Here is a 13,111-nt window from a genome sequence, read left to right as displayed (position 1 = left end):
AGTGGTTCTCTTACTGCTTTATCTTGTAAAGAAAAAAAATACCAGTTTACTATGTTCATCACTTGAGTTTTTTAAAGTTTGCTTGGAAGGCCTTACTAAAATCCAACTTTTTGCACATTCTTGTACGCCACACCACTAAATGACAGTTACACAAAAAACAGAACAGTTTCACTGCCAAGATTTCAGGACTTTTCAAATGAGCCTCTCAGACTGTTAGCACTGAAATTCAAATATACAGAAAGGTGCAGGACAGTGAAACTGGCCAGCTGCATCAGTGAGGACCACAGCTGATTAAGCTGTAAGTCAAGGGGTCCTGTCAACCTGAGTGAAGTTTCAGTAATTGCTGAATGGCTTCTTCGAAGAATCCACAGCCAAACTTCACGGTTTTCAATAGTTTTAAAAGAAGTGAGACTCCATTTCAAGAGATGTTGAGTTTTAGATAAAATACTTGCACTCATGTTTCCCTGCTCACTTATATCACACCTGAGGGTCTTCTCCACTGTTCAAGAAAGTTTTGCAAACAAGAGTAGAGAAATCAAACCAAGAGAAATGTAGACATTGAGAAAATGCTACAAACATACAAAGCAGAGGAAGGAATTTTTCTTCCAATTTTCAGTTTTAATTCTTTAAACAGGTATGTCAAGAAAAGAGCAACTGAAATTGTGTCCCTCAAAATTAAGTTGCCTACACATGCTGAAAGGAATATGGTCTTTCAAAGTAGCCCTTTCTTACTAAAATCAGCTCTCTCAGAAACACTTTATCTCTCAGCTGCATATAGGAATGCAGTCAATCACGGTCATTATATAAATATCTGTGTCTTTTTAAACCTATTACTATACATCATTTGCCCTAGAACTCTAAAAAGCCATGCAGGTCACCAACAAACTTATCTTACCAGAAGAAGCCTTAAATTTCCATGGATGCAGACCACAATACAAAGAATTAATGAAGCGTCCCAAAGAAAAAAGGATTAGCTTACTCCAAATCACGCAGAAAATTACCTGTTTTTATAAAGACACCTACTGAGATTTAAAACTGTTGAGGTGACATTAGAATCTTACATTTTCTGTTCAGATGTTGCTCAACTGAACAGCTACCTCTTATAATGGTACAGCTTCCCTCTCAGTTAAGCATGCAAAATGTACAAAATGGCAAGACAATAAAAATATCCCCTTGAATGTCCACCTGTACTGCTTCAAGAGACTGCTGCCAAAGCTTCAATACCACAACATTAATTTTCAACATTTTCAAACATGATATGAAAATTGCATTGTTACTACACAGAGTATAACAGTCATTGGTCATTTGTATTCATTCACCCCAGCACTAGTGAAAAACTGCCTTCTGAATAGGCATAGCGATGAGAAAACACGGCAAGTTTTGTTATCAATTTGTGCCTCTACTCGTCTTGCACTAGCCAGTGCATGGAAGGTAGGTGAGCAGAAATACAACAGCCTATTAATATACTCCATGTTTCCACATACACTGATGTCGTGCATATCTCAAAATACAGAAGTTCAGACATGCAGCAAAATGTGTTAAAGCACCTTATATGCTCTCCTGATGACAATGAGTCATGTAGTATTTACTCAGACAAATCAAAGCAGAGCAAAATGTTTTGTGCTTCAAGTTTCAGAATAACACTATTCCTATCAAAGTATGTGAAGTGCAATGAAAGGACTGTTCTACTGAAATTGGAAGCAAAAGACACCATTTCAAGAACTAGGAAATAAGCACTGATCAGAGCACTGCCTTCCAAAGGTTCATAGTAAATAACAAAATATCAGGGTCATGCAGACCTTCAGTTATTATTTGTTTCTAGATTCTTATGTAATTGAAAAAAAAAAAAGCCAAGAACAATCCTGGCTGACTTTCCCACATTTAGGATTTGGGGGGATTTTGGCTAAACAACTGTTACTTTATTGTAAGGAACGCAGGTATTGTCAGAAAAAGTGTTATTTACAGAATGATTATCAGATTGATTACATAAAACACAGATGAAAATATACACCTTCAGGTTTGAGATAAGCCAAGCAAACTCACTGCTGATAACTAAAGCACTTTAAATAAGGTGACAGGCACCAAACATCAAAATTGAATCACAAAACTACTGAAGTAACAGACAAATTGGGGAATGTATAGGTAAAACAGATCAACAAAACAGGAATGATTTATAATTAGCACCCCAAAAATCATGGAGCTTCATTAAAATTCTGTTTTACTGTATATAAAACTGAAAGGAAATCTTTACTCCCAGACTGATTTCTTCCAAATACTGAGCAGCTGTTTTCTTAATGCATCTATGTAATGCTTCCTACTGTACATCTTACACCACACCTCACCACATGTAAGTGCATGATTAGAAACTGTGCTGAAATCAGGAAAAAGCGCTTCATAATTGATAGGCGCAATAGAGTCACAACAACGTTCAGCTCCATGTTTTGGAAGCAGTTGTGTTAAGAGGTGAAGTTCTAGAAAAGGGACTTTGATCCCTGATTTTCAAACTCTGACCACGCATCATTCAATTCCATGAAGATCATTTTGGCATACTGCTCGTAAGGTTGTCCTGTGGCCTGAAAACAAGCACATTAGAAGCATAAAAATATTAGGAATTATGAGACTTAGGAAAGATCTCACCCCTTTTATAAATATAAATATTGCCATCTTATTCAACAGCTTTAGGCACCTGCGTGAATATAATTTTGCAGACGCAGAGCTCTCTCCAATCTTACCCAAAGTTTACCATGAGTATTTTAAACAAAGCCAAAGCCCTGGTTTCCTTACATTACTTTAAACTTTCAGTACAATTTATAAATAACTGACACTTAGCTAAAACCAGTTTCCAAGCTTCACATATACAGTTTTAGTTAATACTGTTAATGACCAAATCCACTTATTTTTTTCATTTGTTTCCTGGCAGATCATGCAATAGCATACGAGAATAAAATTTAAGCATTACTTAAGATAACTCTTTCTGGATGAGATTTCCTGGAGAAAAATCTGTTGCTGATTGACGACTGGAAAAAGGGAAATATAACCCCCATTTTCAACAAGGGGAAAACAGATGACCCAGGGAACTACAGACCAGTCAGTCTCACCTCTGTGCCTGATAAAATCTTAGAGCACATTCTCCTGGAAGGCATTCTAAGGCACATGAAGAACAAAAAGTTGCTTGGTGACAGCCAGAATGGCTTCACTAAGGGGAAATCCTGCCTGACCAATTTGGTGGCCTTCTATGATGGGGCTACAGAACTGATGGACAGGGGTAGAGCAGTTGATGTCATCTACCTGGACTTGTGCAAAGAGTTCGACACTGTCCCACACGACATCCTTGTCTCTAAATTGAAGAGACATCAATTTGATAGGTGGACCACTTGGTGGATAAAGAACTGGCTGGATGGCCGCATGCAAAGAGCTGTGGTCAACGGCTCAATGTCCAACTGGAGACCAGTAATGAGTGGTGTCCCTCAGGGATCGGTGTTGGGACCGGTCTTGTTCAACATCTTTGTCACTGCCATGGACAGTGGTATTGAGTGCGCCCTCAGCAAGTTTGCCGATGACACCAAGCTGTGTGGTTTGGTTGATATGCTGGAGGGAAGGAATGCCATCCAGAGGGACCTTGACATGCTTGTGAGGTGGGCTGATGCCAACCTCATGAGGTTTAACCATGCCAAGTCCAAGGTTCTATACCTGGGTTGGAGCAATCCCAGGCACAGCTACAGGTTGGGCAGAGAAGAGATTCAGAGCAGCCCTGTGGAGAAGGACTTGGGGGTGTTGGTTGATGAGAAAATGAACATGAGCCGGCTTCAGTGTGCACTCGCAGCCCAGAAAGCCAACCGTATCCTGGGCTGCATCAAAAGGAGCGTGACCAGTAGGTCGAAGGAGGTGATCCTGCCCCTCTACTCTGCTCTTGTGAGACTAAGACCTCACTTGGAGTATTGAGTACCGTTCTGGTGTCCTCAACCTAAAAAGGACATAGAACTGTTGGAACAAGTCCAGAGAAGGGCCACAAGGATGATCAGGGGACTGGAGCACCTCCCATGTGAAGATAGGCTGAGGAAGTTGGGGCTGTTCAGCCTGGAGAAGAGAAGGCTGCGTGGAGACCTCAGAGCAGCCTTCCAGTATCTGAAGGGGGGCTATAGGGATGATGGGGAGGGACTCTTCATTAGAGACTGTAGTGACAGGACAAGGGGTAACGGGTTCAAACTTAAACAGGGGAAGTTTACATTGGATATAAGGAGGAAGTTCTTTACTGTAAGGGTGGTGAGGCACTGGAATGGGTTGTCCAGGGAAGTTGAGAATGCTCCATCCCTGGCAGTGTCCAAGGCCAGGCTGGACAGAGCCTTGGGTGACATGGTTAAGTGTGAGGTGTCCCTGCCCATGGCAGGGGGGGTTGGAACTAGATGATCTTAAGGTCCTTTCCAACCCTAACTATTCTATGATTCTACAATTGTGAATGATCTTAAGACTCAACATTAACAACATAGCACTTCCTGTATGTTTGCCTCCATACTCAGAGATAATACACTCCTGATTTTCAGCCTATTATACAGCAGCCCTGCCTCTGGGCCAACACAACTCCTGTGATTAGTAAAGATCCAGTCCCACAAGATGAGTGGTCATTTTTACAGGTTCTGTCCAACACAAAAGGGAAGCTCCAGAGCCCTCTCCAGTATCCTTCCCTTTCTTCGGCCGTTTGGCTTTTGCCAACTGTAGCATTCCACAGACACTTTCAGGGACTGCTGAAGTGGACTCAAAGTGGCAGAACAAAAAAAAAAAAAAAAAGGGGGGGGGGGGGAAGAAAATGCCTCAAAGACCTGTGTTCTAGCACTGATATGCTATGGGGCTTACAGAAAGCATCAGGAAGACCCCTACAATGGTGGAGGAAGCCACACAGCCAAGAACAGCAAAGGACAGGAGGAAGGAAAGAACAAACAATGTCTTGTTTCCTCTGTTACAGGTACAAGACACAGGACTTACGACTACTGCTCACTGAACCACCAGTGAAGGCAAGCCTGAAAATTCAAACCAGGTATATTCAATACTTATATCTAAAACACATCTTAGAACAATGACTCAGAACAAGAAGCTAACCTTCATACGTTGAGAGAGACTACCAAGCGGCAATAGAGTGCATAAAGTATTCTTAAAAGACAACTGGAATGTCATTCAAGTATTTTTCAACTGCTAATTCATTCCAGTAAAGTTTCCTTTTCTAGTTCTCAGTAAAGGAAGTTCAGCAGGTTTTTTCCAAGCATTTTGCTCAGAGTCTTCATCTACTGTTGAACAGTCCCAAAACACCTGAAGTATCAGCTGGTATAAATAAAGCAGATTCCACTAATCAGCATTAAACCTGCCAGCAGTCAGTTAGAACCCAGTATAAATGACTTTTGGGGATCTTTAATATGTTAACATTTATTTGTTGAATTCTGTGCTGTGTCAGGATGACAAGAAAAGTCCTGTACTACCTGAATGCAGTAGGACACGAAATTCAGCAGACAATGGAAACAATGTGAAGAGCATCTAGGATGCTGATCAAGAAGCAAGTTCGCAGCATCTGTCAGTGACTAGCATGTTGTGGTAAAAGCAGCTTGCATTCCTTCTAAAAGAAATTAAAAAAAAAGATCAGAGGAACACACTCACCTTATCTGGATGAACTACAAGCACTGCTTTCCTGTAGTACTTCTTTACTTGTTCAGGAGTTACTAGATCTGCCATGCTGACTGGTTTCCACTTATTTTCCCCTTCCCAAAGCACTGTATGAAGAGTGGATATTAATGCTCTGATATTTCTCTCCTTTCCTTCAATCCATTCAAGAATCTGGGAAAAATAGAACATACAGCACTGAATGCAGCACTGTCAGCATTCTCAGTCTGTCCAGAGATACAACCTTCACTATGTATAAGACTACAAGAGTAAGACTCAAGTACAGTTGTCTTGCTGCATTAGCCCCCAGGTCCAAGTGTCCTACTATATTCTTCTTTCTGGCACCCAGATAATTAGCCACCCAAAGTGAAATTTTACATCTGCCGCTAGGGTGTAACTCATTGTCATTAGTTTATTGCGGATATTGAGTCATTGGAAGAGAAATTACTCAGATGGTTACACATCAGAAAACCCTGCAAAAATAATGACAAGAGAATTGACAGAGTAATTAAAAACATTTGTTACGATTACATTAATTCCCTGTCAGGGCACAACACTGATTTACTAAAATTCTTCCCTGATCTGTACACAATTTGCAGGTCACATATATTAGTAGTTAATGTTTACTTAAGCAACCTGCAGGGGTGCACAAACTGAAGTGTTTTTTCAGATACCCCCCATGAAACTCGATTAGAATAAGTGGCCATTTCACAGACTTTAAAAATACTATTCAAGCCTCTACAATACAGTAATACAATGTCCTCACTGAACACTACTTTACATAATATGAAAATCTCTGCTTTCTGTCGGCAATCAGTATGGTAAATAAAAATCTCTATTTCCATTTATTGTGATTTGTGTTAAAAGGTACTCAGGCAAGCTCTGCACACTCTCTTAAGGTAAGATACTCTGTGAAAACTGGTTTCAGCATCCCTTGAATTATTTTACAAGGTTTTCTAAAGTACCATACAGACCACAAAACTGAAAATATATTAATATGTGATGTTATCAGTGAGTAATACATCAAAAAACCCTAACAGCCTACCAGGTAACACCCCACAGACTAGTTCTATAGCTCATCTCCAGAACTGCATCTTTTAGTTATTTCCTAGGACAGTAGCAGTATTTGTTAATGGCAAATGCAAGTTAATGGTCACCCTGGAGACAGCTATTCTCACTGCCTGCTTTTAAAAACAGTAGTTTTGTATTATGAGACATATCTAGCTTCAAGAAATGGGCTCTGACAGGAAAACAAGTTCCTAAATTCTCCAAGGTTAGCTGAAATAAACAGAAAATTGCATTCCATCCAAATAATTTTTGTGTTGTTGCCACTGCTGTTTCATTGCCAACTGAGTCTTGTTCATGCTAATTAACTTCTACAGTCATATGATTTAAATACAGATAAAATTTCATTCTGCTTTATCAGTCTTCTCTGTTAGTCACTGTATTTCCTGTCCTGGTATCAGCAGTTTTAAGCATAAGCTGAGATTTTATTTACATAGAAAACTCTTAAACCTTGAGTTTCAAGGGGTCCATATCTTTAGACATTTCTTGTTTCCTCATCTCAGCAATGGTCTTTGGTCCCTTTTTATCAGATTTAGCTGAAAACCCTTGATTAGATAAGAGATCCTCAAAGTCATTTTCTGAAACTTTTGGCTTTTGACCTATGGAAGGAGAAAAACATGAAATGAAAAATTACATAGGAGTATATATTAACAGGGGAAATACATTGCACTTAGATACACCTGTATGACGTTTCTCACTATCATGATAAATATTCTTTAGTGGCTTGATTAACTCCACAAGATTAACAGAAGGACAGGAACAAAGTGATCACTGATGTACTTTCAGTCCAGCAAAACAAACAGCTGTGTTTGACTATTTGCATGTCTTTTGGTGTTATTTTCCCCCCAAAAAACTGAGTAGATTAGAGGGAGTACCCATCTACCTATTCATGATTTCGGAAATGGTTCCATTTTTCCACTATAAAGTAATTTTAACTGCTGTACAGCAGTTTGTCAAGTGACCATATACTTCATACTCTAGTCAACATTTAAGTATGCCAAAACTTAAAAATACCAATAAAATATCAATGAAATATCAGTATCAATGGTCATTATAGAACCAACAAATTTCAGAGAACTGCAGACTGACTGAATTCTGAAGAGGCCTCTGGATGTCACCTAGTCCAGTCCCCACTCAAAACAGGGTAATTCCTCAGGTCCTTGTCCAGTTGAGGCCCACCCGTTTTCAAGAATGAGGAACTGCAACAACTCTTGCACCATTTCAGCATTTCATCATGCTAAAGAAAATTGATATTTTCTTCCCTGTTCTCCCTTCTTCCTGTGCTGCAGCTCACACCCCCTGCCTTTCCATCCTGCCCATCTCTTTCCAGATACAGATCAAAAGAATAATTTCAACTTTTGGAAGTACCTGATGTTCATTTATATGCCAATTAAATAAAGGGAGGCATAATCCTAATACCAACACACCAGGAAAATAGTTTTTTCCAAGAATGTAGATGAGCCCCTGTCCATCCCTATACCTCTAGGTTTGCCTGTTCAGTTGGAACATCTTACAGGACTGGTTCCAAAAGTGATTCCACCTGCTCCCATCCCACCACGATTTGAAACACAAGAATTTCCAGTAAGTTTAACCTTAAACTAAGACTAGCTACTATTCTTCAGCTAAGAAGAATGTCGCATCTTTTTACTGTATGTATCACAAGCACCATTATAAGTAGTGTTTCAGAAAACTTACCAAAGCTTGGGGTTCTGACTCCTCTTTCTTCTCGTCCTCCAATAACACCGAAGTTTACTGTATAATTTGGTTTAGCTGCTGTGCTGGATTTAGGCTGAGATTGCCATGAAGTACTTTGTGGTTTTGTGGATTTCTGCCACTGATTACCCAGTTTCTGAGATGGAGCAGTCTTCTGACCAAAGCCACCAGTCAAGAGTCCACTACTGGAGGAACCTAACAATAAACGCTAAATTATTTGTTCAGCTCAGTATCTGTCACCTGTTTAACACAAGACAGTTTTGTCTTGACACCTAACATAGTGTGTTATTACACTGTCACCACAGTGATATCACTACACAGGAGAAAGTGTAACAGAAAAGTGTAAAATGAAGTTAAGAGTCTCATTAACAAGTAACTTGGATGGCAGGAGCTAGAGCCATTAGTGAATTCATTACACTTCAACATCTGTTAATAAGCAGAGAACACGGAAAAAGTAATCACACAATCAAGAAAGTGTAAGATAAATTGTATTTTCAAGTGATTGCTTTCAAAGTCTAGTGATTTCTTGCACTACTGTTTAAGAAAGATGAGAAAGTTATTCTACAGCAACATTAGCAGGGAATGTTGCACATGGGCAAAAAAGCACTGAAGCCTGCAAGAGATACTGTTGTAATCACCCTGGCGTGATCTATAGGCCTTTATCAACAAATATGGACTAAATTTTCAGCATCCCATTTCCCTTCATTAAACCAGTATGAATAACACTGAGTACTGTAGAACACAGAAAAGGCCCTGTGTGTTCTTCCAGAGTAGCAGGTGAAGCTGCTAAGAAATGTAAACAAATTGAGCAAAATGCAAACAAATCAACCTTTTAAATTCATTTTTCAGCTTTTTCTCTCCCTGATGAGACTAAACATGGTTTTGGTGGTTTTTTTATTATAAACCAAGCTACCATTAAATTGCCCTTGACTGACTTCCTTTGGAAAGACTCTTAGAAACAAAGTTCCCTTGACAACTTGCTTATACCTGGCATGTATCCATCACAGGATAAAAATAGCATGGTTGAATTTAGATATGTCTAATTTTTTTGGAAGAGAAAACATTTTATACTCTTATGGCATCCTAAAACAGATTAAGACCTCTCCATGTTGAAAGAATTCCCTAAAAATGAACATGAATTCAAGACTAGTGGTCAAATAAGGTTACACACCTGAAGCCTCCAGAAAGTATAGTGAATGCAACACTAACGCTTCAAAACAGAAGTCTTTATCACTTGGTCTTGAATGACAACCTTATGATCCCATCTCATTATTTCTTGGAGGAAGGTGAATCAGTATTTGCATCTCCACATACATTATTCATCAGATGATGATGATTAACCTGACTTTCAGCTAAAACACATCCCAAGCCAGTTTAAACTTGTTTTTACTTCCCACCTCTTTTATTTACCCTACAGCCTCAGAAAGAAAACACCCAAGCTTGTCTGTGTATACGTAGCAATGTGAACTCAGTTTCCTCTTTCAGCTCCTCAACTCCCCTGATAGCTCTTTTGTGGCGGCTGCTGCTGCTCACATTTATGACAGCTTACACAACAGGACAGTCCCCAGGACCACGTACAGTATACCATACTAAGCCTCTAAATACCACACCTGATTAAAACCTACTACTGCAATGCAACACCTGATAAAATCTACCATTGCACTGTTTTTTCATGAAAGCACACAATTGCATTGTCAAGTCAGACTCTGGTCACTTCTAATTTGTGGTCCCTGTTACTAGTCAGAGTACATGACCTCATACACTGAAAAAATAATCTGATTCTACCACTCTTTCAAGGAATTCTACATTCATTATTTCAGTGTTCAAGGCCAACCAATTCTTCCTGTAGGACAAGCCAATGCCTCACTATCATCAGTAATTTTCAGCATCACACTCCCACTTTCTGCTACAAGATTACTCCTTGAAGAGTGTAAGAATACAAACTATGACAGAACACTACTGGTATCCTACCAAAAGCCAAATACACTACCACTAACTACCTTTAGCTATAATTTGTTTTCTGTTTATATAGCATTCCCCATATAAGCAGCTTTCTCTCTCATAACTGTTCTTCCAGAGTAACGACTTGTATGTGAAGGCCAAAAAAGTCCTTTGAAAAATACAACAGTCTAAACTCCAGTTCTTGTAATTCCCAGAAAATTTAGTTCAAGCCCAAGAAGGTTAACTAGTACAATGACATGTGGCTAATTTTAAACACAGTAACTTTTCCTATTGAAAGTTAACTAACAGAACTAATGAACTGATCTAAATCCTGCTAAAACCAGTACAGTTTCTTTCACTGGTTCAGTGTGTGCTATACCTACATCTCCAAGTCAAAGACTATTTCTTTTTTACTGCTACACTATAGATTTAACATGTTCATTGAACTAAAAAGTTTCTGTAGATTTTTTTACTACTGAGCCACCTTATTGGTACTGCTTCAACACTAGAATTTTGTGAGTAATTACAAACAGGCAACACTAAGAAGTCAAACGTTGTATGTGACCCTGTGTTTATTTCACCAAGAGGGTGATCAATTCAATACACATGGTAACTCCCAAGGCAACAGGATAAAACCCTCTATGAGCTTCAGGCTAAAGGAAAAGAACATTCCTGCAATTCTGCAACTACACAACTACAGGCTGTTCCAAATCATTCCTTGGATTTCTGGTGGCTAGTCACATCAAACAGCAACAAATCAGTGATCTGCTATTACGGCAGTGAGGTCCTGAAATGCAAGGACCTGTGCTCCTTCTATTGCCCTTAGTATTTCTGCTGTTTAAGAATGCTGCAGGGCTAATTTCTGAGTCTGGGGTAAACATAACATCCCAGGACAAATGTTAAACTACAATGTGTCTCATCTTCCATAACTTCTTGTGCACACCACTGCAAACTGACAAGTGTTCATGATGCACAGGAATAACATGAGCAAGTATGGGCTTGATCTGTGTTCACACAAACATGACAGATTTGAGTAGCACAGCTATGAATTCAAATAAGAGTACTGAATAAAAGGAAAACAACTGTCACTTTGTAACTAACAATTTAATCAAGTTTTCATTTATATCCTTCACAGATAGATCAATAATGATAAGAAACCTCATGCTCAGTTACTGGATCAGCAACTCCTTGTTTCTCTTACCTTCTAACAACTAGATTCTGAAGCACTAAGTATTTATACTGTTTCTAAATCACAGTTGTGGTTATTTTCTGAAATATTACTCTGGATGTTTCACAAAATCTCTGTAAAGATTCAATCTGGTTGAGTCCACTCTCAGCAACTACCTCAAGCTGGCTGTTAAGAATTACAAGAAAACACTTTCTTTTATGTAAGCTGTCAGTTTCATTGACTGTTACATGAAGCAAATCAAACTGTAAGGGCATTAAGCATAGTCTCTTAAATGTAAGTTCCTACCTGGAAGACCAGATCCAAGATTGGCAAGATCAGCAAAAGGATCAAAGTCTTGAGATTTTGCCTGACTGAAAGACAGACCTGAAGACACACTGGACTGGCTCCCTGTTGTAAAAGCTTGACCTGTATGATAAGAAAACATATTACGTACTTGGTGTTATTTGGAAATTGAGAAAATGAATAAAAGTACTATTTCCACAATGCCTTGTGTAAACCTCCCCAGCATTCTGTTCCATGACACCTTTTACCACAAGAATCACCATTACTATAGGGACTGTAGCAACAGGACAAGGGGTAACGGGTTCAAACTTAAACAGGGGAAGTTTACATTAGATATAAGGAGGAAGTTCTTTACTGTAAGGGTGGTGAGGCACTGGAATGGGTTGCCCAGGGAAGTTGTGAATGCTCTATCCCTGGCATTGTTCAAGGCCAGGCTGGACAGAGCCTTGGGTGACATGGTTTAGTGTGAGGTGTCCCTGCCCATGGCAGGGGGATTGAAACTACATGATCTTAAGGTCCTTTCCAAACCTAACTATTCTATGATTCTATAGACAACTGAAACTATTTGGTTCTTCTGCTTTGAACTTGAAAACTACAAAAAGTGCCTTATTAAAGAGGCATTTGAGCACAAGTGCACAGAGTCCTTTAAGCAACAAAAGGCATGAGGACATGTTAAGCAGTTTCAGGTGATTAAACTGACCAAGTCTGAAATATTCCTTATTCCTTCTAATGTAAAGATTTAATTTCATAATACCTTCAAAAAGAGGCTTCAACTGTGGTGACGCTACATTGCCAGATGCTGAGGAATCTGCCCAAGAATCCCATCCACCTAAGAGATCTGGGTGGCTCGTAGAAGATGGCATTTTAGATGGCTCTGGTGTCAAATTTCCTGCAGAGAAAAAATAATCTTTTGATTATTCTTTTAAGAAAACCATTACAATAATGGATATTTTGCCAAAAATCAATAGAACTGTGAAACAGACTGTCAGCTATAATGGCCAGCTACATGGCTTACTGAAATTTCTCCATATCACAGGCCTCAGAATGGTTTTACCACTGGAATCCCTTCATTTGTATTTGAAACATCCCATCCACTTCACAGAAAGGATATTTTCATGCACCCGCAATGCTATGAACTACGACTAGCTAAGGGATGGCACGCTGTTGTTCCTGACAACACAGTAGGTAACCAGAAATCAGCAGTGCCTCATGAAGTGGTGTTCCATACCACTCAGCAGTCTGGGTACTACAGAGATGGAACCAGTCTACTTCAAA

General features: G+C 39.3%; 1 protein-coding gene across 5 annotated transcripts in view; it reads right to left on the bottom strand.

Annotated features, from left to right (window-relative positions):
* Positions 1-219: 219 nt before the first annotated feature.
* The window catches only part of GAK (cyclin G associated kinase), a 71,208-nt gene continuing 58,316 nt past the window's right edge, over positions 220-13,111 (bottom strand). For 4 of the 5 annotated variants that reach the window (XM_057426498.1, XM_057426499.1, XM_057426500.1 and 1 more), the window contains exons 23-28: positions 12,591-12,725; positions 11,840-11,959; positions 8,407-8,619; positions 7,162-7,310; positions 5,644-5,820; positions 220-2,573 (exon numbers count right to left, since the gene is read on the bottom strand). In XM_057426498.1, coding sequence (XP_057282481.1) covers positions 2,472-2,573; positions 5,644-5,820; positions 7,162-7,310; positions 8,407-8,619; positions 11,840-11,959; positions 12,591-12,725 — 896 coding nt within the window. In that variant the 3' untranslated portion in view covers positions 220-2,471. The remainder of the gene's footprint in view (positions 2,574-5,643; positions 5,821-7,161; positions 7,311-8,406; positions 8,620-11,839; positions 11,960-12,590; positions 12,726-13,111) is intronic. The other variant, XM_057426502.1, reaches the window with a different exon arrangement.

Source organism: Pezoporus wallicus, unplaced genomic scaffold (assembly GCF_028554395.1).
Source record: "Pezoporus wallicus isolate ANWC-B61680 ecotype Strahan unplaced genomic scaffold, APGP_CSIRO_Pwel_v1 contig_5116, whole genome shotgun sequence".
NCBI classification, from domain to species: domain Eukaryota; kingdom Metazoa; phylum Chordata; class Aves; order Psittaciformes; family Psittacidae; genus Pezoporus; species Pezoporus wallicus.
The sequence above is the reverse complement of the archived record's forward strand: the minus strand, read 5'-3'. Positions and strand labels throughout refer to the sequence as shown.